The sequence below is a fragment of the Syngnathus typhle genome, linkage group LG20 (assembly GCF_033458585.1).
Source record: "Syngnathus typhle isolate RoL2023-S1 ecotype Sweden linkage group LG20, RoL_Styp_1.0, whole genome shotgun sequence".
Classification (NCBI taxonomy): Eukaryota; Metazoa; Chordata; class Actinopteri; order Syngnathiformes; family Syngnathidae; genus Syngnathus; species Syngnathus typhle.
Genome location: NC_083757.1, coordinates 1,989,268 through 2,012,559, shown reverse-complemented (window position 1 = coordinate 2,012,559; position 23,292 = coordinate 1,989,268). Strand labels below are relative to the sequence as shown.

General features: G+C 46.0%; 3 protein-coding genes across 5 annotated transcripts; all 3 read right to left on the bottom strand.

Annotated features, from left to right (window-relative positions):
* Positions 1-3,471: 3,471 nt before the first annotated feature.
* csnk2b (casein kinase 2, beta polypeptide) lies at positions 3,472-7,363 on the bottom strand. The gene is made up of 7 exons (XM_061267627.1): positions 7,205-7,363; positions 6,703-6,784; positions 6,515-6,617; positions 6,239-6,354; positions 5,903-5,978; positions 5,468-5,657; positions 3,472-4,963 (listed from the first exon to the last, which is right to left on the bottom strand). The coding sequence occupies exons 2-7, from the start codon at positions 6,772-6,774 to the stop codon at positions 4,873-4,875; spliced, it is 648 nt and encodes a 215-aa protein (XP_061123611.1). The 5' UTR covers positions 6,775-6,784; positions 7,205-7,363; the 3' UTR covers positions 3,472-4,872.
* A 221-nt stretch (positions 7,364-7,584) lies between these two features.
* prrc2a (proline-rich coiled-coil 2A) lies at positions 7,585-19,566 on the bottom strand. 2 transcript variants are annotated; one of them, XM_061266539.1, is made up of 17 exons: positions 19,407-19,516; positions 19,204-19,318; positions 17,657-17,808; positions 17,025-17,202; positions 16,826-16,937; positions 16,642-16,723; positions 16,382-16,525; positions 16,064-16,305; positions 15,875-15,963; positions 15,643-15,794; positions 15,311-15,413; positions 15,078-15,249; positions 14,365-14,911; positions 14,026-14,279; positions 13,585-13,864; positions 13,270-13,498; positions 7,585-13,166 (listed from the first exon to the last, which is right to left on the bottom strand). In XM_061266539.1, the coding sequence occupies exons 3-17, from the start codon at positions 17,769-17,771 to the stop codon at positions 10,109-10,111; spliced, it is 5,757 nt and encodes a 1,918-aa protein (XP_061122523.1). In that variant the 5' UTR covers positions 17,772-17,808; positions 19,204-19,318; positions 19,407-19,516; the 3' UTR covers positions 7,585-10,108. The 2 variants fall into 2 exon arrangements, with proteins under 2 accessions (XP_061122523.1, XP_061122524.1); XM_061266540.1 differs by lacking the exon at positions 19,204-19,318 and having other exon boundaries at positions 19,407-19,566.
* A 392-nt stretch (positions 19,567-19,958) lies between these two features.
* neu1 (neuraminidase 1) lies at positions 19,959-23,207 on the bottom strand. Of its 2 annotated transcripts, none has more exons than XM_061266541.1 (7): positions 23,130-23,207; positions 22,954-23,054; positions 22,334-22,523; positions 21,999-22,261; positions 21,746-21,928; positions 21,061-21,280; positions 19,959-20,956 (listed from the first exon to the last, which is right to left on the bottom strand). In XM_061266541.1, the coding sequence occupies exons 1-7, from the start codon at positions 23,179-23,181 to the stop codon at positions 20,736-20,738; spliced, it is 1,230 nt and encodes a 409-aa protein (XP_061122525.1). In that variant the 5' UTR covers positions 23,182-23,207; the 3' UTR covers positions 19,959-20,735. The 2 variants fall into 2 exon arrangements, with proteins under 2 accessions (XP_061122525.1, XP_061122526.1); XM_061266542.1 differs by having other exon boundaries at positions 22,954-23,051; positions 23,130-23,197.
* Positions 23,208-23,292: the final 85 nt, after the last annotated feature.

Below are 23,292 nucleotides of genomic sequence, written 5' to 3'. Positions count from 1 at the left end.
AAAAATATACAAAATATCAATTTTGGGGTCAAATTTGTGTTTTTGTAACATTTGAAAAGAGGAGCCGATCCTAGTTGTCGTTGGGAGAGAGGCAAAGTACAACTTGGACAAGGTGCGGGTTGATTGAATGGAACATATAACAACATATTTACACTCCCATTTTTTCTTTTTTTTTTCCAAAGAGTCTGAGTCAGAGGAGTGAATCGTGTTTGCACATTAACCACAACATTGTTATGGGGAGTTAATGTACACACTTCAAGACATTTGAATTTACTCCTATGCGTCATGAGTTTTACTAAAGCTGTTGTATATTTTGGGCTAACGCATGTTCCGTAGGGGGAAAACTCCGGGAGTGGGAGGGGCAGCTTCGGGGACGTTTAGTGTTGTGATGTACGGCCTGTGAACGGACGGTGTTGAAGAAATAAAGCAGTATTCATCACGTCGTTGCCCGAACCTTCCTTGCTACCTCAGAACCCGGAAAGTAGTAAGGACATAACAAAACTGGCGACGAGGACGTCTGGACTGACGCGTGTTGGCCGGATTCGTCTCGACGGGTGGAGTGGATTGGTGGACTGTGGCAACGTCGTGAGTAGTGTGGCGAAGAAAAAAAAGAAGAGTGGCCTGCTGAGGGGAGACGTCTGTAGGGCAAGCAGTGCCATACAAACAGGAACTTGTAATGGCCGGAATGATTGGCTCAATTGGTCCCTTTGACGAAAGTGTTGAACAATGGGGCTCGTATACTGAGCGTTTCGATTACTTCGCCATGGCTAATGATATAAAGGAGGAGAAGCTGGTGCCCACGTTTTTGAGTGTAATGGGGCCGAAAACGTTTACCTTGCTACGTGACCTACTGCAACCAGAAAAGCCCGGCAGTAAAACATACCGAGAAATAGTGGATGTACTGGCAAACCATCTTTCACCGAAACCCCTGGTAATCGCAGAAAGATTCCGATTTCACAGACGCAGCCAAGAAGAGGGCGAGTCGGTCACCCAGTTTGTGGCGGGCCTACGCAAGCTGGCTGAACACTGTGAGTTCCGGGATGTGTTAAATGACACTTTGAGAGACAGGCTGGTATGTGGACTTAGGAACGAGGCAGCACAGAAGAGATTACTCACAGAAAGTGACTTGACTTTGGAGAAGGCCATTAACATCAGTGTAACAATGGAAATGGCGAAAAAGGAGGCCCAGCAACTAAGTGCTACAGAAAGAGTGCACCAACTCAACAATGATAAACCGAACACGCAAGGGCCATGTTTTCGCTGTGGTAGATCTGGACATCTTGCATCAACGTGCTGGTGCAAAGAGATGGACTGTCGTAACTGTGGAAAAAGAGGGCACATAGAGCGGGCGTGCCGAAGTAAACAGGACATGGACAAAAGCTCAAGGGCTGGGAACAGAAGTGACAATATGAAATATAAACAAAAAAGGCATGTGCGCACCGTTTGCCATGATGATGGAAGAAATAGTGATTCTTCGGAGGAAGAAGTGCCTGTAAATACTATACGAGCGATGAATGTAGGTGAGAGCTCAGGTGGCTACTGGGCTGAACCCAAGTTGGAGGGACATGTGGTGAAAATGCAGATAGACACAGGATCAAAGGCATCACTAGTGTCACACAAGATCTACAGGAAACTCATGAGGCACCTTCCACTACGTCCATCAGACACAGTGTTTAAGGCATATACGGGACATCGAGTGCACATGGAAGGGATGACGGATGTGACTGTTCAGTACCATGGGCGGACAAAAAGGCTTCCCCTTTATGTGACCAAGGGAAATCATCCTGCCATAATGGGGCGTACATGGCTACAGGGAATCCGGCTGGACTGGCAAGCGATAAGGAAACTGTCACACCGTTCCTCTCCGCTACAAGAAATACTCGAGAAACACGAAGAGGTTTTCCGTGATGAATTAGGCAGCATGAAAGATATAACCGTTAAGTTACATGTCAAACCTGGTAGCAAGCCTGTGTTTATGAAAGCTAGACCAGTACCATACGCCATCCGATCCAAGGTAGAAGCTGACTTGGACGCCCTGGTCAAGAATGGGGTTTTGGAGCCGGTGACCATCAGTGAGTGGGCCACACCCATCGTTACCGTACCAAAAAAAGATGGGGGAATTCGGACCTGTGGAGATTTCAAGGTAACACTTAACCCGGTGTTAGCAGCAGAGCAATATCCACTTCCCCTAATTGATGACTTGTTTGCTGGACTGAGTGGGGGACAAAAATTCAGTAAGGTAGATCTCAGTCAGGCTTACCTGTATATTGTATATTTTGGGCTAACGCATGTTCCGTAGGGGGAAAACTCCGGGAGTGGGAGGGGCAGCTTCGGGGACGTTTAGTGTTGTGATGTACGGCCTGTGAACGGACGGTGTTGAAGAAATAAAGCAGTATTCATCACGTCGTTGCCCGAACCTTCCTTGCTACCTCAGAACCCGGAAAGTAGTAAGGACATAACAAAAGCAATGTACTACTTTGGCAAATATATCGTATTCTTCATATAGACATTCTAAAAAATGAGTTTGAAGTAGGACACACCCTGCTGCTATGAGTTGCAGCTTCTATACTGCCCTCTTGTGGTCAAAATACGTACACCAGAATAAGCAGCATTGAAATGAAAGTGTGTGGCAAAACATTTTTAATTCCTCTTTCGTCGTATTTAATTGTTGCATTTTTTTTGTATAGCTTCACAAAATATAATACCTTTTCAGAATCAGGCCTCAACAGGTTGGTTTTCCATCTCAAGACTTTGTGTAATAAGTCACATGAGCAGGCCTGGTCTTGCCTGACTTTGTTTGTCTTCTAAGTACGTGTGTCACGCCCTATAAAGAACACTAAACATTTAGTCAATGACTGACAAACTGAGTCTTGGCTGAAATAGTGATGGGGTCCTTCACATTTGTTTGTCCACATGACACTTTTGTGACTTGAGGAAACTATTTAGTATCTACTCCCTGGCATTATGTAACAACTCTACATCTTGGAATGATTTGCTAAGGGAGAGGCTGCTCATGATGGTAAAATGCCTCACTGTTTGTCAAGACACATTTGTCAAAGTGACTTGGAAATAGTGTGAGGATGTAAGAGAGGGAAAAATAATCTTGATTCCATCACAGTGATTACAGCTGAGGAATGCACATGAATACAGTAATAAGCACATTTTGGGATAGTCTGGAAATAAAAAGCCTTTTTTCTCTTGCTTCACTGGAGAGGGGAATCCTCTTGGTAAGAGTTGTCGCCCCTCAAAAAGTTGGAAACCCAGGCTGCTCCGAAAGTGGTTTGAGGTTTAGCTCGAGTCATTCCCCCCCCCTGGAAAATCTGAGAAGACTTTGCCACACCAAACAACTCGGTCCCGCTACAGACAGGGAAATCCCATCTCGTGCACTCATGACTCCAATATTAAAGAAAGAAACCTTGGTTGTGATTTTTTTTTTTTAAATGAGGACATTTAAGAAGTAGGGACAAAACGTATGAAAAGAAGAATCAACTTTTATTGAGATTTCAGAATCTGGTTCACCCTTCTCAAGTTGCACAGAGGAAAAACAACAAACAGGAGTTCAAGTGTGGACACAAATAGGGATTCATTTGTGTGAAGTGAAACTTGAAAAATTCCAACTGAAAAGGAGGAAGGGAAATAAGAAGCGTTTGCCTCAATGTTTGGGAGGGGGGGGGGGGGGGGGAAACTAAAATGGCAGCTGGTGGTCTTGCCTATTGCTAACCCTAAAAAAACAAATCAAGTTGCAGCAGTGAAATCAGTGCAGTGCTGCCGTGTCTTTACTATTTTCTTTTTGGAAGAAAACAGCTTTGTTTTTTTATTGTGATGGTTTATTGAAAAAGCTTCGCCTCAGATAAAGACCGGAAACTGGTGGAAAAGAGGTAGCGCATCCGAGATTGTTTAGTCGAATCGATTTAAAAATCACTCTACACTATTTGTTGAGCAAATAAAATTGAAATACAGCACCCAAGACAAAAGCATCTGTTTGTGCAAGCCATTTCCTGTTGCTAAATGGTGGCTTCATTTATATAAAATAAAAAACTCAAATTAAATGTCGATTATGAGATGAGGGATGGTAGGATTGCGGAATCTTGGGGGAAAACATTTACTGACAGCTAGCTTTGTTTGTTTTTACCATGTCTTCCCTAACAGTAGAAGCACACTAATTATTTCTCTATACCTTTAAGCAGATTTTTCATTTTGACAGCACAACAGCAAACATCTGCATGAACCAGTAATACGGCAAAAAATAAATCAGTTACTATACTATCTTTAAACTGCTGGCAGCCATGTTTGTGGGGTTTACTGAGGAGCGGACCACCGGTGAATCTTTACCAAACTGTGCCAACTTTTTTTTTTTTAATTATTTGGAAACAGACTTTCTTTTTGGCACTTTAGTTTGGTAAAGAGAGTACATAAGATACCAAATTACTAAAAAGGACTCACAAAAAGTTAAGGATATGAAGCTTTTGTGTGGAAAAAAACTCAAATGCACACATGACCTTTTACAGGTCAACTGCAAAAAGAAGTGAAGCGTTGAACAGTCGGACATGTGCGTTCAAAAAGTTCACCTGTAAAAGGTTGTGGTGCATTTTAAATTGAGCCGAAGGCGTAAGAATATCCCCAACGTTTTGTGAGTGGACTGGATACACATTTATGTGATGAAGACTATGGCTGTGCATTCACGTATCGCTCACACTCAGAATCTTAATTATTACATGTTGATTTCATTTGCTTTAATCTAAACCCCCAAATAATACAGTCTTCAGAGCGGGGAGGGGTCATTTGTGGAACATTTCGCTAAACACAGGTGACCCCTCGCCTCTTTTTTTTTTTTTCTTTTGTCGTCGTCAATGACCTTTGTTGTCTCGTCCGCTAGCGGATGGCTTTGACGGGACTCTTGAAGCTGGAGGCTGCTTGCAGCTGCAGCTGGTAGGCCATTGGGTGGATCTTGAACCCGTAAAGCCTGAAGAGATATGGGAGGGGCGAAGAGGGCGACAAACATCCTTGAGCATTGGATGAAACGCTTGTTTGCTTTGGCCAAAAAACACAACAAAAATGCGTTCAACAAAAGCAGCGTGCAACAAAAGCATTAGGGCTGAAATTGACGGGGCGCTGCAAACAGAAGTGCATTACATCTATTTGCTCTTAGGCAGGGGTGTGCCTTCCCTTCATCATGGGTTTCTTACGTTGGCCGTCTCGCTGCTCCAAAAGTGATACGACAATGAGTCGGGACTGCAATAAACCACGTTAGCTTGGCTTCTAAGCGCAACTTGTGTTTAGTATTTAAAAATGAAGTCAAATGAACAAAAACATCTTTGTGTTTTAACCCCTGTGGCTTAAACAACAATGTGACTTCTTCGGGCATTTGTTTGATGCCAGTAATGTCCTATTCTATTCTTAGTCATCTTATTTAGTCTTCATTAACTCTTTGTGTGTAATACAAGTTTGGTAAAGCCATTCTACTAACCTCGGGACAAACTGATTGGCGGGTCTCTTGGGCCTGTTCTCGGGGTGAACCATGAACAACATGTGGGGGAAGCCGGTGCCAAAGTAGGCTCCGTCCGTGTGGTGGTGCCTGGATGATTTGGGTGTGTAGACGTCCATGCATTTAGGGCAGTAGAGTTTCACCATGGCCTCTCCTGGGATGTCTGACAGGCCTGTGGAGGACACCAGACAATGAAAAGCAGACATTGGACCCGACGCGTTCTACATTTTGACAAGATCACGCTGCTACGAAAAACAATTACCCGCTGGCTCTGTGTGGTCAAATATCATTTGAGCTAGATTTTGCCACTCCACAAGTAAATGAAGAAACGACACCAAAACTATCAGGACTGCAATTATTCATGACATTGCCCAAATAAACGCAAGGCAACAAAAAAAAGAACTTTTGTGTACTCACCAATGGGAAGCATAGTCTGATTCTCACAATAGACACGAGGACAGTAGCCAAAGTCACCCTGCTGATACTTCTCCAACTAAAACAAAACGGGAAATGAACACAATCAGCATTGTTGTAGAATCGGGGTCATTATATAACATCCTCAAAAACGACCAACATCTAAGAATGGTACACATACATTTTGAAAGCCATTATCCAAATCAATTTGATCCATCTCCCACTTCCTCTCAGGTAATGTTCACTCAGAGCCAGCATCCCCACATGCTTTTAACAACATTCCATCTCATGGAGAATGACAAAATGGAAAAATGGCTCGTGGAGTTCTCCGACGCCTACCATTTGCGCAATGCCTCGATTGGTGAGGATGTAACGCGCGTGGATAAGGCCGTACAGCATCTCAGCCGCCTGCTCGATCAGGTCGCTCTGGTTGGGATTGTCTTCCAGCTCCTCATCTGCAAACACATTGGAGAGGAAACGGGGCAATAAGAGAATGCTTCTATTCGTTCAGTAATACACATAATAAGAGTATTGGAAGTAACATAAATCCAGAGGTTCAATAGAAAATAAATTACAGCATAATACATTTGAGTTAGGAACATTACAACAAAGCACCTGGCTCGAGGTCCAAAATCATGTCTAGAGCTTGACGGTAGTGGGGGACTTGCTCGTTGAGGCCCGTCAAGTTGAATTTGTCCTGGATATAGTCTTCGTCCACCTGCCACATAACGGAGGTCAAGTGAGAAGAAATCATTCCAAGAGTGAGACAGTTTTATGAACTGACTTGATTGAAAGAATTATACCTCGCAGAAAAATTCATTCCCCCTTAATCCACAGAACCAGGAGATCCATGACACTTCCTCTGAACTGCTCATCTCCGAAGACCTAAAGTGCAAGCATTATTAATATCTTCAAATGTGTAAGGGTACATATTAATGAAGCAACACAGATGCAGATTCACTTAAAACCGGCAAAATGTTATTTCAGGAACGCTGACAAGCTCGGGCTTGAGGCTAGGCTAATTGACGAGTTAGTTATGTTTTCGCCACTGTAATCACCAAGTCGCTTATATAAGCAAGAAGAACAAACTCTGAGATCTAATGAATTTGAATTTTAGCCTGCGGTCTTGAATTTATGAGGCATTTCTACACTACAGTTAGCCAGTGTTAGCTTATGATGCTAACATGAACTAGCAATAGAGCTGAACTAATATGGCACATCGTTGCAGTCCTCGGAAGAGTATCATTTCCGTGAATTAGTTTTCAACGTCTCGGTATTGATATGTAACAATTTATGTTAGCTTACCCAGTTTGGTAATGTTATTATGTAGCTGACAAACGCGACAGGTCAAAACAACGTAGCAAGCTATCGGCTTTAAATAAAATGGACACCAGCTCCTACATCAGGAGGTTCTTCCTCTACTTCCGGTACAGATTAAGTGAGCACTGCTGCCACACAGCGGCGGGGGCGAGTACTACATGTTTGAAATAAAGCTGTGATGTCATGACATGTATATGACGCATTAATTCGCTAAGCTTTTGTTACACGTATCTATTCAACTGTTTAATTACAAAAATGTAGTCCTGTTTTACGAGGTAATACATTAACGCTGCTGCCGATGAGATAAAAAGACAATATGTGTCTAATCTGCACAAAATGGAAGTAATAACACATGTGACTCCATATTTCCATTCAATCAAAAGTAGTTTATTTAACTTTGCCTTCTCTGTATAACTTTATTATAATAAGACACTTCTCTGCTTGTACATTGCTCCCTTGAACTAAAAATGGCAACATTTGTTGGTGGGAATGTAAGTTGGGGTCGACAAAACTTAAGATACATACCAATATACATACATGTGCATATATTACGGCTCCATTAATAAAAACATAAATTCTAAAACATAATGGACCACTGCAGGTACCTTGGTAATGCTGGAAACAGTACAATCGTTTGAGTAATTTCAATACGTACACTACTTTTTTTCTTTTCTTTTAGCATGGGTACATACAATGTGCACATCAATATCAGAGTTAAGAGGGATGGAGGACTCTGAGCCCGTCTTCATCGAACAGCTAGCGATGCAAAAACCAGTGACAGGCAAGGCAGGCTGCACACGTGGCTGTGTATTCATGCTCCAAGCAAGTTCTAAGTGGGATGATGCATCGCTTGCCTGCTGCCGTACTGAACAAACACAAATAAATCAGTGATTCTTTCCACTACTTGCTCATTTTGATGATTGATGTACTACTGTATGTATGCAGAGCTGAACAGAGCATCTCTTTTTTTTTTTTTTAAAGCAGCAGATTTGATAACATTGGTTCAATCAAGTGTGGCCAAACAAGGCAGAAAGCGCTCGCCGTTCTCATTCGCCTCTGGTCCATGCCGTTCCCGTTACAATATAGATAGCAGATATCGCACGCGCGCACACATCAAACATCGCACAGCCGCACGCACGCACACAAATCACCAAATGCCCTACTCGCAACATCCCCTGTTAAACTGTTACTGTCAGTAAACAAACAAAACCCCAACTTACAGCAGTGAATGGATGCAGAGGAGTACTTAAGTCCACCTAGTCTCCAAACTGTGCAGGTTTGTCTACTGCGTGTTACAAATCCACTATTTTCCAAACGCAACCTGCTTGTAATCCGTAACAGGTGACTGGGATGATTTTGCTTCCCCCTGAACAGCCATCCTGAGAGCACAAACTTTGAAAAAAAGCCTTCCGTCAGATAAAGGAGCTCCTGGTACTCCTTGTTGCAGTGATAAGTCCCGATAGTAATAGCACAGGGTGCATGAAAGCATGCACAACAGCAGAGGAAATGTAATACTCCATCTAGATCTTTGTACTCTGGGCCCAGACAGAGCACCGGTCATTGTTGCATCACATAAAACTTGCTCTACGAAATGAAAACAAAACAGCAAACAATTTCTTTTTTTTTTTTATACTACAAGGAGTGCTTGTTACAAAATAAAGCAATTACAATTTAACCAAGTGACAATTTGTGAAAACATGTTCTCGAATGACCCATTTGTTTTCTTTGAGCTCAATTCCTCGTCAACAGGATAGACATTCCACTTTGAAAAGAGAATTCTTCCGTATAAAAAATCTCAACGTGGGAAATGAAGCTGTCAAATTATTACGGGGGTCGGATGAACCAAATTTGTGAATGGGAGGAAAACTATTGTCCGTTGACGAGTATTTTTGCAGTGTGGAGAAAAATTCCGCAGGTAACAAGGATGCTACGGTGAGGCTGAAAAAGCCATTTATTGTCTGGGGGGGAAAGAGAAGAAAAAAAAAAAAAAAAAAGACTAATCAATTTAAATGAAACGTCAAAGCGGATTGACACAAAAGCCTGAGGAGAAAAAAAAAAACTGCATTTACACAAGCAAGGACGATGATATAAAAAGACCCAACTAGTGACGTAGAACAGTAGTACACGGGGGTCCTATCACAGTTACGAAAACTTAAAGGTTCATACCCGGGAGCCAAAGAAAGAGTCAATTAGAGATAGAGGGCTGGTAACGATCCACTTTGTAAAAAAACAAACAAAAACACACATTCGCACTCCGCACGCACGCACACACACCAAACATCTCATGGGTGGCTAAAACAGAATTAACACAACTCCCCTGAAAACAAACAACGCGATACTTGTATGATACACTGGTAATTGTTCTTATTAAGATGAAGCTGCACTTTTCCCCTTGATGAGGGCAAAGGTGTGCAGAACTGGACTACTGTACACCACCAAAGGCCAAAGTGTGGTAGAAATATACACACGTACATGAATATAAAAGTTTTGCCTAATTTCATGGTTTTTGCCAATTCACTCCCACAATCATTTTTACATCCACATGATTGACACCAATTTGAAGATGTCATTGTGCTTGTATGTGTGAACCGCGCCCCAATTTAAAAGAATTCGATGCAGAATTACATGCGTGTTATAATCCATCCACCATTTTTCAAGGTGAAGAACGGCAGGTAAGATGGAAACCCAACGGAGAAAATGTACAAGAAAGGACGGTGGACAGATGCCAAAGTTGACCAATGTAGAATAGCATCTCCTTATACTGTACAATATGTTGAGGGGTGCAAACATGAAACAATCAAGACAGGGTTAAAAAAAAGAAAGAAAAAGAAAGGAAGAGTTGGGTTGGAAGTGAGTGCAGTTTGGCCGAAACGTTTTTGAAAGATTCCATCACTTCCTATTTTTCGGGGAGGGCCAGTTGCCCCGCTTTTCCCCGCGGTTGCCGCCTCCGTTTCCTGTCCCGCCCGAGCCCCCGCCGGGTATACCCCGAGGGCCTCTGCCTCCTCCGACGTTGACCCTCCGGTTTTGCCGTTCCATGCTAGGACGCTGGCTGGAAAAGCTTCTTTTATTAGCTTGGGGCTCCGTCCCTGCCATCTCTCGCTCGACAGCGCCTCCTCCGCCGCCGCCACCACCCCCGCCGCCGCCGCCGCCACCACCTCCGCCTCCGCCTCCCTTCCCCATGTGGTGGTGATGCTGCTGCTGATGATGATGATGATGATGATGGGAAGAATACGGTTTGCCTCCTCCCTCTTTGTCACGGAACTCGGTGAAGTCGCTGCTCTCGGAGGCCGTCTCCCACTCCTCGTTGGCCTGGTCTGAGTTCTGGTTGGTGAAGTCGGGGGACTTGGCTCCGTGGCTGTGGTGGTGCTGGGCGGGTCCTGTGCCGCCCTGGTTGAAGTGCTGCTGATGGTGGTGGTGGCTGTTTGCGTTGCCGAGGTGCCCGCCGCCGCCGCCGCCGCTGTTATTGTTAGCTGAAAGCGTGGCGCTGTGGTTGGCGTTCTGGGCGTTACTGATCAGCGTCGTCGTGACGGCGGTTCCATTACTGTCCTGAACCGAGTTAACGGAAGGGGAGGAGGGCCGTCCTCCTCCAATCACCCCCACTCCGCCGTTGATCCGCGCGGCATTCTCTCGCTCCTTCAGCCTCCGGAAGCGAGGCGGCTTGTCCTGCTGATGCTGGAAACGCATGTGACGCCGCCGCTTGGGTCGCTCGAAGCCACTGGGAGGGAACCCGCGGTTAGTGGGAGGAGGCACTGAATTGGGCCCGCCAGTGATCGACGCGGGGTTGGTGGAAGCTTGCTGGGTCAGAACAGCTCCGTTGTCAGCGGACACTTGAGCGGTAGGAGCCGCAGCCAGCAACGAGGTCTGGGGTGGATTGGATCCGTGACTCGGCGCTTGATGTCCGTCGGCCGTCTTCTCCTTCTTCTCCAAAGGAGGCCCTCCTCTACCCAAGTCCTTGTGCCCTGAGGTTTGTGACGGGGCTTGTTGCCTTCGTGCTGAGTTTGGCTGCCTTGAGGGTCCCCCGTGAGAAGCCGAACCAGGGGCCCCCCTGTGTCCTCCAGCCGGTCCTCCAACATTGCCACTATTCCTGTAGATGTTTCCCCCTCCACTACCACCGCCCCTGCCTCTCCTTGACGGCACACCCCTAGGGGTGAAAACCCGGGCCTGCGTCCCTCTCGGTGGTGCAGAGGAAACGTTGCCGCTAGTAGTGGTCTTGGTCTTCTCCATGCCATTCTTGGCGTTGGCTTTGTGGGTGTCATCCTTGTCCGACTGGCCGGGGTCACTTGCCCCACTCTCGCTGCCCGTCTCGGAGCCTCTCTCCCTCCTCCTCTTGGGGATTTCTTCATACTCTGAGCCCTCGCTGCGCGTTTCGCTTCGATTCCTGGCCCTGGCCGGGTTGTGCCGAGGCCGCTCCTGACCGTGCCGACCGCCGGGGCCGTCGCCCTTTGGATCGCGATGGTGGCCAACCGCAACAGATGCGCGATAGTCTCTGCCGCTCCTGCTGGCCATTCTGCCGCGGTTGCCACCGCCGGGCCCGGCGGTGGCTGTGTAGGTACCCCTAAAACCTCGACCACGGCCGTAAAATTCGCCACCTCGCCCGCGGGTGCCTCTGGTGGCTTTGTTGGGGACTCCGTGATTATGGGCATTGCTGGCTCGTCTCTCAAAAGAACGGTCTCTGTCCCTACGTGACGAGGAGCCTGAGAATCCCGAAGAGGTGACGTCTGCCTCTTTAGGTCCTCTCCCTGACCCACCCCCACCTCCTCCGGGCGGCCGCTCTTTGCCGCCATTCCTGGGTTTTATTGTCACAGCAGGCTCGTCTTTGCCTGACGGAGCTGACGTGGCGGCATCTTGCTTTACTGAGGCGGCTTGGCCACCATCCTTCTCTTTATCTTGGCTTGATTTCTCTCCTCCCTCAACGTCTCCCTCTTTCTTCATCTCTTTCATCATCGGCTTCTTGATTGGACCCGCCCTTTTGTTTGGTAAGGCCTGGCTGGCGGGCTTGTGCTCCGACGGAGCATGGGCGGCGTCATCGGCGCCACGGGAATGGTTCCCGCTTCCTGCATTGTTGGCTCTCCTTCCATGAGAGGAAGCCCCACCTGCATTGGTGCTGCCGGGTCGAGGGCCCCACTGGGTCTCGGTTTTATGATCCCGTCCCCCTCTTTGGTTTGACCTTGGATGGGGATGGTGCTGGGGCTGAGAGTGACCGCCCTGTTGAGCAGGAGGCGGGCTGGAGGCCATGGAAGCATGTGGCGCGTATGCAGAGCCCGTTTTCTCATGTTTGACATGACCGCCGCTGCCGGCATTACCTCTTTCACCGAGATGATGCCCAACACCGGCTTCACCTTCTCTGTGAGAAGGATGATGCAAAGTGGCCTTTACACTGCCATCTTCCCTGTTAGAAGCAGAAGAGGAAGATGAGGAGCAAGAAGATGACAGGGAGGGCTGGTGGAGTGGGGGAGAAGGGTTGGTCTTCTTCGGAGGGCCTTCAGCTACCCTGTCATGGCTGTTCTCCAGCTTATGCGCTTGGACAGTGTAGTGAGGCTGCTGAGGGTGGTGATTGTGATGGTGGTGGTGGTGGGCATTGCCTTCTACATTAGGGAGCTCTGCACGGCCGTTACGATCGTAATGAGGGTGCGGGGGCCCCCAAAGCTGGCCTGGCTGAGATCCCCGATTTTGGACATCATCCTGATGGGTGAAGCCATGGGAGTGGGTTCCCCTTTCACCGCCTCGTTGCTGTTGTTGCTGCTGCTGGTGCGTGGTGATCCTTGCGCCTTGTTCCGTAAAGTTGTTGTAGTTGCCTCTCCCACTCATGTAATGATGTGGGGGGTGGCTGCCGCTCGGCGCAGTGACAGGAGGAGGCGGCGTTTGGTTTGACGGCCCAGAGCTCGTGTTGGACTGCTTGATGGGTGCCAATCCAGCCTCTCGTATGCGATGCGGATGAGTGTCGCTCCTAAATCAATCGAGACAGCAACGATTGTCAAGATTGTCATCAAAAAAATATCTATATCGCCTAAAACAACAAATGAGCACGTAGCAATCTTGTTTCCCCATACCTGGACCCTTTCGTCACATCGTCCTCTTCCGATGTCTGCCTCTGCCTCAGAGGAGGATTTATCCCACAAGCTTCCCCTCCACCAGGAAATACCTCAGCCCCCCAGGCCAATTTAGGATCAATAGGAGGAGTACCACGATGAGGGTGCCCTGGATGCTGCTGCTGCTGTTGTCGATCAAAGGGCTCTGAACCAGATCCTCCTGAATCTGACCGCTCACGTCCAATAAGCCCTGATGATTTTTTTGGGGGGTTGAAAATGACATCAATGGAATGATTCAAACAGATCTATTTCCAAGGCTTAAAAACATTCTCTTACCTGATGGGTGCATGCCAGTGGAATAGAAGTCCATAGCCGGGCGGCCCTGCATCATGCCCATGTAAGGCATCATCATCCAGCGTGGGTCAAAATTCATCGGAAGTGGCCGAACTAAGTTGCCGGGTTGGTACAGTGGTCCGCCCTGCTTAGGTCCAGGTCCTGGCTGGGGCGTTGAAACAGGTGAAGGACCCTGCGGTGCTTGAGCTTGAGGGGAGATCTGGCTTTGGGATGCCTGGCTATGCTGGTGTTGCCACTGCTGCTGTTGCTTCAACAGCTGCTCCTGTCAACACGAAATGATCCGTTAGTTACAATTTCCAACATAGGAGACAATTTCTTTATTAATGGCCATGACAACGGTCATGAAATGTTATAGGTTTAAGATCTAGCTAGATGATTTATATATATGAAGTCTTCAAGCATTTGCACGTGTAATTTGAGTACCTGTTGCTGCCTCTGAAAACGAGGTGGGAGGGACTTCTGGTACTTGGAGTAACCCTGGCCCGGAGGAACAATCGCTTGACGGCCCGCTCCCCCTCCGATATTCTCCGTCTTCACCGGTTCCGTGCCTCTTTCACCTGCACTTCCTGCTCGGATGTGAGCGGTGCAGACCGCCTCCTCTTTGTCGACCGGTGAAGGTACTTCCAACGTAGGCGGCGGTGGCTGTGTCACAGCTGGCTGAGGGCCATGCTGCACATCTGAATGTCAAAGAAAATTGTTGAGCCATAGTTTTTTTTTTCATGTTGAAATATGTAGAGCGGGCATTATTATGTGTGAAAGTACCTGCGTTAGAGTCGTAGCTGCTGTTGCTGCTCGCCCGTTGTCTTTCACCGACACCAAGACCCGTGCCCGACTGCGCAGGCAGCACAGGAGGCCCGTCGGAGTCAACGCATGGCGAAGGCGGCTGGCTAATGTTGGGCGAAGATGCAGAGGCCGACAAGGATGGACTCGGGCTGCCCGCTGCGGCCGCCGTAGAATTGCCATCAAGGCTGGGTGTCTTGCTACCACTGCTTCCGCCGGCGTTACCGCTTTGCTGCTGTTGCTTCTCATCCAGCCGTTTCAGCTTTTCCGCACAGGCTGCACGCCTCTCTTCCTCCATTCGACGTTCTTCTTCCTCGCGGCGGCGACGGGCTCGCTCCACGGCGGCGGAGATCTCGGTGGAAGATTGCTTCCTGCGCTGACGCCATGTCTCATCCTCGTCGTCCCCCGAGACCCCATGGACCAGCAATCCAGGCTGGGGAGGAGGGGTGGGACCTCCTGCTGCCGGCTGATGTTGGGTGTGGCCTACTTTTCCCGAGCCCAATGATGCACTCTGGTTGTGAGACCGATCCTGTACAGTGTGTTAGAATTTTCACCATCACTATTAAGAAGCTTCATTTCACATTAAAATCTTTGCGGTTGTGCAGCGATTGGAGAGGGGAAAAAAAAAAAGCAAACTGCATATGAATTACTTCTAGGATCTGTGGCCCATGTTAGTTAAGCATGCAATTAATTACCTTGTAATTGGATGGTGCTCCTTGGCTACCCTCAGGCCATCCTGGCTTGATGGAGGAAGTCTGTGGGCCGTCATCAGTGTTGGAGGCAGGGCTGTGGCGGTTATCTCCACTGCTGTCTGAGGCTCGAGGGCATGAGGTTGCAGATGGGGCCTCGTGAGATCTCTGACGCTCACTAAAATAGATTTTCAATATTAGTTTCAAATAACAACATTTCTTATCGTTTTTCCACTAACCTTGAGTCATTGTTGCTCTCTGTTGCGTTCTCTTCTCCGTCATCATCTCCTTCGTCATCACTGAACTTCAACTTTGCCGAGTAATCAATCTCCTCGTGTGCCCCTGTTAAACCAAGAGAACAAATAATCATTCAAATCAGCACTTTAGGAAACCTACTTGTTGCCTTGATTTGTGTCGCCAAATTCAATGATTGTTGATTATTTAAAGTCCAAACAAAATTCATGCGTACATAAAATAAAAATATTTACTTTAGATACTGTTAAATGTATTCAACGGTTCTCCCAATAACACATTTTTGTTCATAGAATATTTTAAATGGGCCAAGTCAGACCTGCCCAGCCTTCATCTCCATCATGGTCCAGCTCATCGAGCTCCTTGAGGTCATCCTGCTTTAGGATGGAGGGTCGCTTGACCACCTCTCCACCTGCATCTCGTGAGAGAAGCTGAGGCCTGCTGTCAGGACCCATCTGCGAGCGAGAGAACCTGGAAGAGGTGGGACAACGACACGTGAACTTTCCATGTCACGCTTTCAAAAGCGTTACTGCATACGTTACAGAACATACCTTGGAGCTGGACCTTCACCAGGTGGCGGAAACCTGTAAGGTCCTTGAGGACCATAATTTGCCGGGAAGGGTAAATATGGAGGATACATCTAGGAGGACAACAGACAACACACTCGTCACGCAGCCCTCGGAACATAGAGAACTATGTACAATGGCACTGAACTCGAGAGAATTAAAAAGGAAACTTACGAATGGCGGTATGATCCCTCGGAATTGGGGAAAGTTAGGCCCCACAGGAGGCTGAGGCAAGGGTAAGGCGGGGCTGCCCGCGGGAGGGTTCCTTGGTGGCGCGTGGGACTGCGAGTTTTGAGGCGGGACCCCGGCTGCCTCTTCCATCAGCAGAGCCCCACCGTTGCCACCCTCTGCCGCCCCCTCCCCAGAGAAGGTGGGTGCCAGGCCTCGGCCCCCACCGTCCCGCCAGCTTGTAACGTCTACACAACATTTCAATGAGTTATTCTGCCCACACACGTGCAACCCATTCCCATTTCATTTCAAGGGTTAACTCACTCTGGGGGCGGAGGCTTGGTCCGGGCCCATACCACTGATCTGCAGTGCCCGCTTCTCTGCCAACTTTGTCCTGGTCGCCAGCCGCCTGCAGGGTGGGAAATTCCTCGCGAGAGAATGGCGACGGTAGGTTTGATCCCTTTCCACCTTCGAAAAGAAACGTCAACAGGAATGTGATTTGGCAAAAACACACAATTGAGAGAGAAAAGACCTTTTCTTGGGTGTGCACGTGTCAGAGTTATGTAAAAAATAAAAAGACCCACCATCCCCTGGTACTCCATGTGTAACACTGGCCTGTGCCCAGGACCTTGCCCCTGCGGCCTGAGTTGAAGCTGGGGCCACAGTCTGAGCGGCGGCAGGCAGACACACAAACGCACACAAAGATAAGATACGCTTTCACGACCTGAAACGGCATTGCATATCGCTGTTTCGATGCACGTATCGTACTGTGACTGCTGGCCCCTCTGAAGCCGGTGGGGTTCTCGGGCGGATCGGTGCAGGCGTCTGTGAAGCCACAGGCTGCTGCGGTTCCTGCTGCGGTGCTGACGATGCATCGGTACTGAAAGCATCAAAACAAAAATCAGACTACAGCAGGAGAGAAATGTGATGTATGCCGATTTCAAGTGAGTACACAAGTGCAATTGACCTCTTTGGGTCCGCTTGTTCCGGTTTGCTTGCCCATCCTGTGCCGTCTTTGGGAACGAGTGAGACGTTGGGATCGTTGCCTTTATTTTCTGCCTTCAGACTTGGCAAATTGGCAGGGGGTGGCATACGCCGGGCAGACGCAACTTTACCGAGAGACTGCAAGCCATGGCGGGGGGGAACTGATCAGACAAAAGCGGTTGTGTGTTAGGTGAGGCCAGGAACCGGGAATCACCACATTTGTCATTGACTGATTTCCAGAGGGGAAGCTCAGGTTGAATTCAATATCACAGTGTTGCATAATAATAATTATACAGTTTTAAAAAAAAAAGGCAAAATGTCTCAACTAAACTAATTTTGCGAATGTCAAATAGTAACTGAAAAGGTTACATAAGGAGTAGTGGAAAATTGTTGAATTGAAAAAGTGAAGTTCGGTGGATTCAAACCGCCATTTTGTCATCAGGGATTGAAACGGGGAGGGAAAAAAAAACATCGCATCACATACATTTACTATGCTGACAGGGAAATAGCGAGATCTAAATAAAAGGGAATAAGCGCACTAAAGAGACTCAAAATCAAAAACCTTTGATTAAAAGAAAAAAAAAAAACGGATGCAACACAAGTGAAGATACTCACCAACAGGCTTTTGTGCTTCAAGGCTCTTTCCTTTGTATGTATCAAACAGGTTGAGAGACGCATACTTGGTTTTGCCTTCCTTCCCCTTTGCAGTTTGCCCAGAGCGCTCTGACATTGCGCTGTCCGCTCATCGAGTATGGTGAGCCCTGAGACTGTGGGATACAGAAAGGCTTCATTATAAGAAACATAGCCATTTGGAAATGCTTGCATGGGGAGGCCAAAGGTTCATCTCATTGCCATGCACACCAAAAAGCACACAAGGGCTGGAGGGCTTAACATTTTATTGATTATTTCAACAGGGAAAGAAGTCAAGTGAAACGAAAACTCTCAACTGTCACTCCCTGCCTTAGCAGTTCACATTACCGAGCAACGCCACTCATTAAGAACAAAAGGAAACAAGTCAAAGGAAACCAACATCGATTTGCAGCACACACAACTTTTCCAATCTATGATGCAAGAGCTGGTCACACCATATAACACAATAACAAAACCGGCAGCCGATGGTGTCACCAAATGCATGTACCGTGTGTAAATGGCTAGATTAGATTAGAAAATTAGGTCGTGGGCGACTGGTCAACTATATGGGATTAAAAGGGGCCAGCAGCCTCGCTATACAAAGCCTTGGACTATCTCTGCAGCATCGAGGCCTTTACCTATTCATGTTGTGGAGGGATTACCTCAAGGCAGTTTTCAGTGCAACACAGAAACAGCAGGAAATTTAGAATAGGCCTAACATAACCCCCAAATCGATAACACGACTTCGATTGAACGTGATTTTGTTTGATCACTGATGCTAGCCGGAGCTAACTGGCAAGGCCATCCATGTTCGCATTGGGAGGGGGACTGCGTTCATGTTTCATAACGCATTTCTACACTTGCCCGAACACTTGGAGCTGTTGCCAACATTCAAGTGGCCTTTCTGACTAATCACACGTTAACTGGTTTCCATGAGCGTTCCCAGTTGCTATTTCGATCATATAACGCTTGTAATTTTGACAGTCTTACGTGGGAACGGAACAAAATGGCGCTGGACAGAGGCCCGGTCGCTTTTACCGTTAACATTTCGCGACACCGATTTGGGCATGGAGTAAAATAAAACACATCTATAAAGATCGTACATGTGGAGATAAATAACATTGTTCTTATTTCCAAACATTCGATTATGCAATCTCGCGCTAAAGGTACATATCGATCTGAAACTGACTGAACGACCGGCTATGTTTGCTATTCTCCACATATAATCAACTGATATCAAACGTATACTTTCAGATAATTGAGCAAAGCACTTCAAAATCCAGTCGAATAAAATCCAGTTCAGTACTTAAATCCCATCGTATTTGCTGATAAAACGATAAACATACATTCATTAGCAAGCTGGGCTAAACAAGCTAGGAACAACCAAGTCTATCCCTCTGCGAAAAAAAACATCCAAGACAAAATTACGTCGCTGATCAGTTCCACCAATATGATAAATTTCCACTCCAATTAACGTAACGAATATATGACTTATTGTAGTATATATTCCAAAACTATTTCCAGTCACTGACCTGGTCTTATCCCGACTTGTCTCGAGGTTGATTCGCAGAATGAGGTTAGATTAGCTTTGCTAGTGCTAGCACAGTGACCCGGTAAGAGCTAGCTAGCGAAGCAACGTTATTCCCCCTGCATAGTCAAACACCCCCCCCCGAACGCATTAGCATTTTCGTCACAGATGTGAGTGGATAAATACAAAGAAGGCGATGCTGCTTACTTGTACTCCCCTTCTTTATCCCGAAAACAAATGGAAAACAAGGGTCGGGGAGGGGGTCAGAAAAGTGTAAATCGAAGCGTCGCCTAAAAAAGCTGTCAAAGGCTACTGGGTAATTTCGTGAGATGGAAGCCGTTTGGGATCTGATGCGGGAAAAACGTGTGTCCGATGTTAAAAATAGAAGATACAATATTTATTTTTTTAATCTGTATAAATCACAGTTATAGAAAAATGTTTTGCTGTTTTGTCAATGAGCTGTGAACGTATCCAAATGATGAAGAAAAAAAAAAAAACTACTGTCAACAGGGTATTTCAGGTCATGCTCATTCTTACACTAAAAATACTATTGCACAAACATGGTCAGTTTTTTTTTACATACTGTATTATAGAACAGTTAATTTAGTATGTTCCCAATCACAAACCAGAATAAACAGAAAAGCGACATTTAAGTTCAATGTAATCAAAACAATGACGCTCAAAAGGTTTCCACTATGCATTTAGCATTTCTTAAAATAACGAGGAAGAAAATACAAAGCAGAATTTGACAAATGTGAATATTTTGGCAACAATATTTTTTTATTATTATTATTTCGGTTGACCAGAGAGGTATTGGCAAAACTGGTGCAAATCCCAAAATGGTTAAGATGATAGCAAACATGTCAAAAGAAATTCCCCACACATTGATTGCATCACAAGTAGAACTTCCAGGTCCCTCACATTCACCCACACATGCACACTTTTAAAATCATAGCTATGGTTTTAAGCAAACTATTATAACCCGAGATTCCAAAGTACAGTACGTTCATCAAAAGGCCACGAGCATTATTTTACATTTTATAAAGACATTTTTACAATCATCTTGAATGTATGAAAGACAGATGGGCTAAGTCAAGAAACAAATAAATTGCAGTAATGTGGATAAAAGTACTTAAAATTAAGTGACATTAAAGCCTCATACAATTCTACTGAACTCCAAGCACGACTGAAAATTTAACTCCAGAAAGTAATGGTAGAAATAAATAATTTACTTTTCAACACATACTCTTTAGTGTCCCTTGGCTCTTGGGTGGTCAGCCCCAAATCAACACGTGTAAAATCCTTTTTTGTCATCGAAAAATTGTTCTGTCTCAATAAAGACAATCTTCATGTAATAAAAGATAGAAGCACGATAAGGAAAAGGAATTATGGCCATATTGGTCCAGGGGTTGACATTTCATATATTTAACATCCTAAATTATTTTGGGGAAAAAAAAAAAAATCACTTTTGGTCCTTCCTGAGTAAGCCTTTTCATTTCTCCTCCAAATCTAACCTCACCTCTGGATTCACGTGCATTACCGCCCTCCATACAGGTGGATCTTGACAAACGAGACAGTCTCATCGTAATCTTTCAGGCCCTTCTCGTAGATCACATAGATGTGTTTCCGGTCGACCACAGAGCCACTATCCAGCGACGTAATGCAGGAGTAACCACTTGGGCCTGGCCAAATCTGCAGAGCCTCCTTCTCCCAGGAGTTCCCATCAGTCAGTGACCAACGTAAGGTGAGGTTAATTCCTGTGGAGAACAGCCATTGTATTAAATGTCCACCAAAAATGTGCTTTGGAGTCCAAATATCTTATTCATCCCTTGGAATAGCTCCCTCAAAAATAGCTACTTACTGGATAGCGCATGGGATGGATTGGTGAAGAAGAGCACTCCCTCTTTCTGAAAGGCCCCGGCTGCTACTGCGGGATCCACGAGCTCATAATCGAAGTACAGGTCGTCTATGGGCAGGGACATTCCGCCGTCCCGGCTTCGAACCACCACGCGACACCTGCAGTGGTAGTTGTTCTGGTTTCGGACATTGATGACAATGCTTCCGTCGGTCATTTCAAACGGCTGCGGAAAAGCAGAAGATCCAAAACAGTTTATCCCACACCTCCAGCTAGCATAAATGTAGTCATGAATAAGTGTAAAGTAGCTCCAAGAAAAACCCATTCCAGGTTCATGTTTTCAAGTTGAGCTAACAGGCTACTGTACCCCTACAAGAACATCTGTTGGCAAGTATCACCTTGGGGGGGTTCACTTGCCTCCCCATGGGGTGCTTGGGGACATGCAATACGAGTGGGCCACATTCAAAGCCTCCATTGTGAAGATGGCTGCTCAGAGTTAAAACCCAAATGTAGGTGACTGACATGGCAGCAACCTGAGTAGCCCCTCAATGGTGGAATGCGAGCTTCAAACCTTTCAGCTTGCTTCTCAATTTACTCGTCAGTCGACATTCCAAATGTGAGCTAATCCCTAATGAGCAAGTCCAGCTTCGGTTCTCTGCTCCTTGCAAGTAAAAAAAATCGGATCCCATACCTGGCACTCATCAGGATTAAAGTCTAGTGGCCTTTTCTCCTGGTTGTAAGGGATGCTTTTGAGCGCTGCACCATTGAACCATGTTTTCCCGTGGTCATCACTCAGGATGCAGAAAACGCCATCTCCTTCCAACGTTCCGTGACCGCACACCACCAAACGTCCCTGGTTTGGCTCATAGCGTTTCTGTTGTGAGTCACAAAAAGAAGAACCCACCAGTGGAGCTCTTTTCCATAACCTTGTTATATTCTCTTACCTGGATGCCAGTACCTGGTCCAGGAGCAAAATTCTTGACTCCTAGCTCTATTGAGAGGTTTCTGGGAGAACTCCAGCTCAGGCCGTCATCCTTGCTTTCCACCATCATGGTACTAGCGGGTTTACAGTTGTACAAGTGGAAACAGATCGTGTAGATCAGAATAACTAAACCCGCTTCCTCGTCTACCACCACCGAACCCAAATTCAGGCCATCTTTGATAAGTCCATCATCAACAATGAAGCTGGTCGGTGACCACGTGGATCCTGGTGAACATTATGTTTTTCATGTCAGCGTTAAGGGAAAATAATAGTTAAGGGTTGTGGGGGTTGCTCTACCTTTGTCAGTGGATCGCCGTATGGCAATGAACTTTGCCCCCACATCGCTGGATGATGCCTTCCTGCCCTCTGCAATAGCCAGAAGACTTCCCATGGGGGTGAAGGTGATCAGAGGGATCCTGTACGTATTCACCTCCCCTTCCACCCCGCTTACCCACAGCAGCTGTTCCTCAAACAGCAGGGGTTTGATCTGGACCAAGAGAGAAAAGCATCTTAGAAATTGTGCAGGGACACGCCGAGAGGAAATAATTGAGACATGCTAATAATATCTACTCTGCAAAAAAAAAAAAAAGGGGTTCTCTCATGCAGCATATTCTATTACTAACAAGCTAATGCAATAATTACAATAAAGTAATATAATATAATATAATATAATATAATATAATATAATATAATATAATATAATATAATATAATATAATATAATATAAATAAATAAATAAATAAATAAATAAATAAATAAATAAATAAATAAATAAATAAATGTACGGTAGTAACTGCTTTTTAGTGCCCCGTGATAAATCAAAACCTTTATATCGGGGCAATAATAGTTAATGCTTAATAGTACGAGTACTTAACTATTGCTATTCGGTCGGATAAATAAAGGTTATTATGGCTTACCGTGACAGAGCAGATGATGACAGCGGGAAGTAGTAGTGACAATGCTGTCGCTAGCACACTTCCCGTTTTAACGTTCCTTCCTCGTACGAGAGCCATTTCTTCTGGTTGAGAAGAAAATAAATATGTATGTGACAAGAACTACTTTCAAAATGTACATAAACAAAGGAAAAAGTCACCATTCAGCCGATCCACACTGTGACCCAGAATCATATGCAAAGTAAGGCTCATGTGACTAAGGTGGGCGGTCACATGATCAAATCGCAAACATAAACCCGGAAATAGAGCGTCGACGTAGGACTTTTTGTGCAATAATAAATTATAATAAGAATAAAAAAGAAG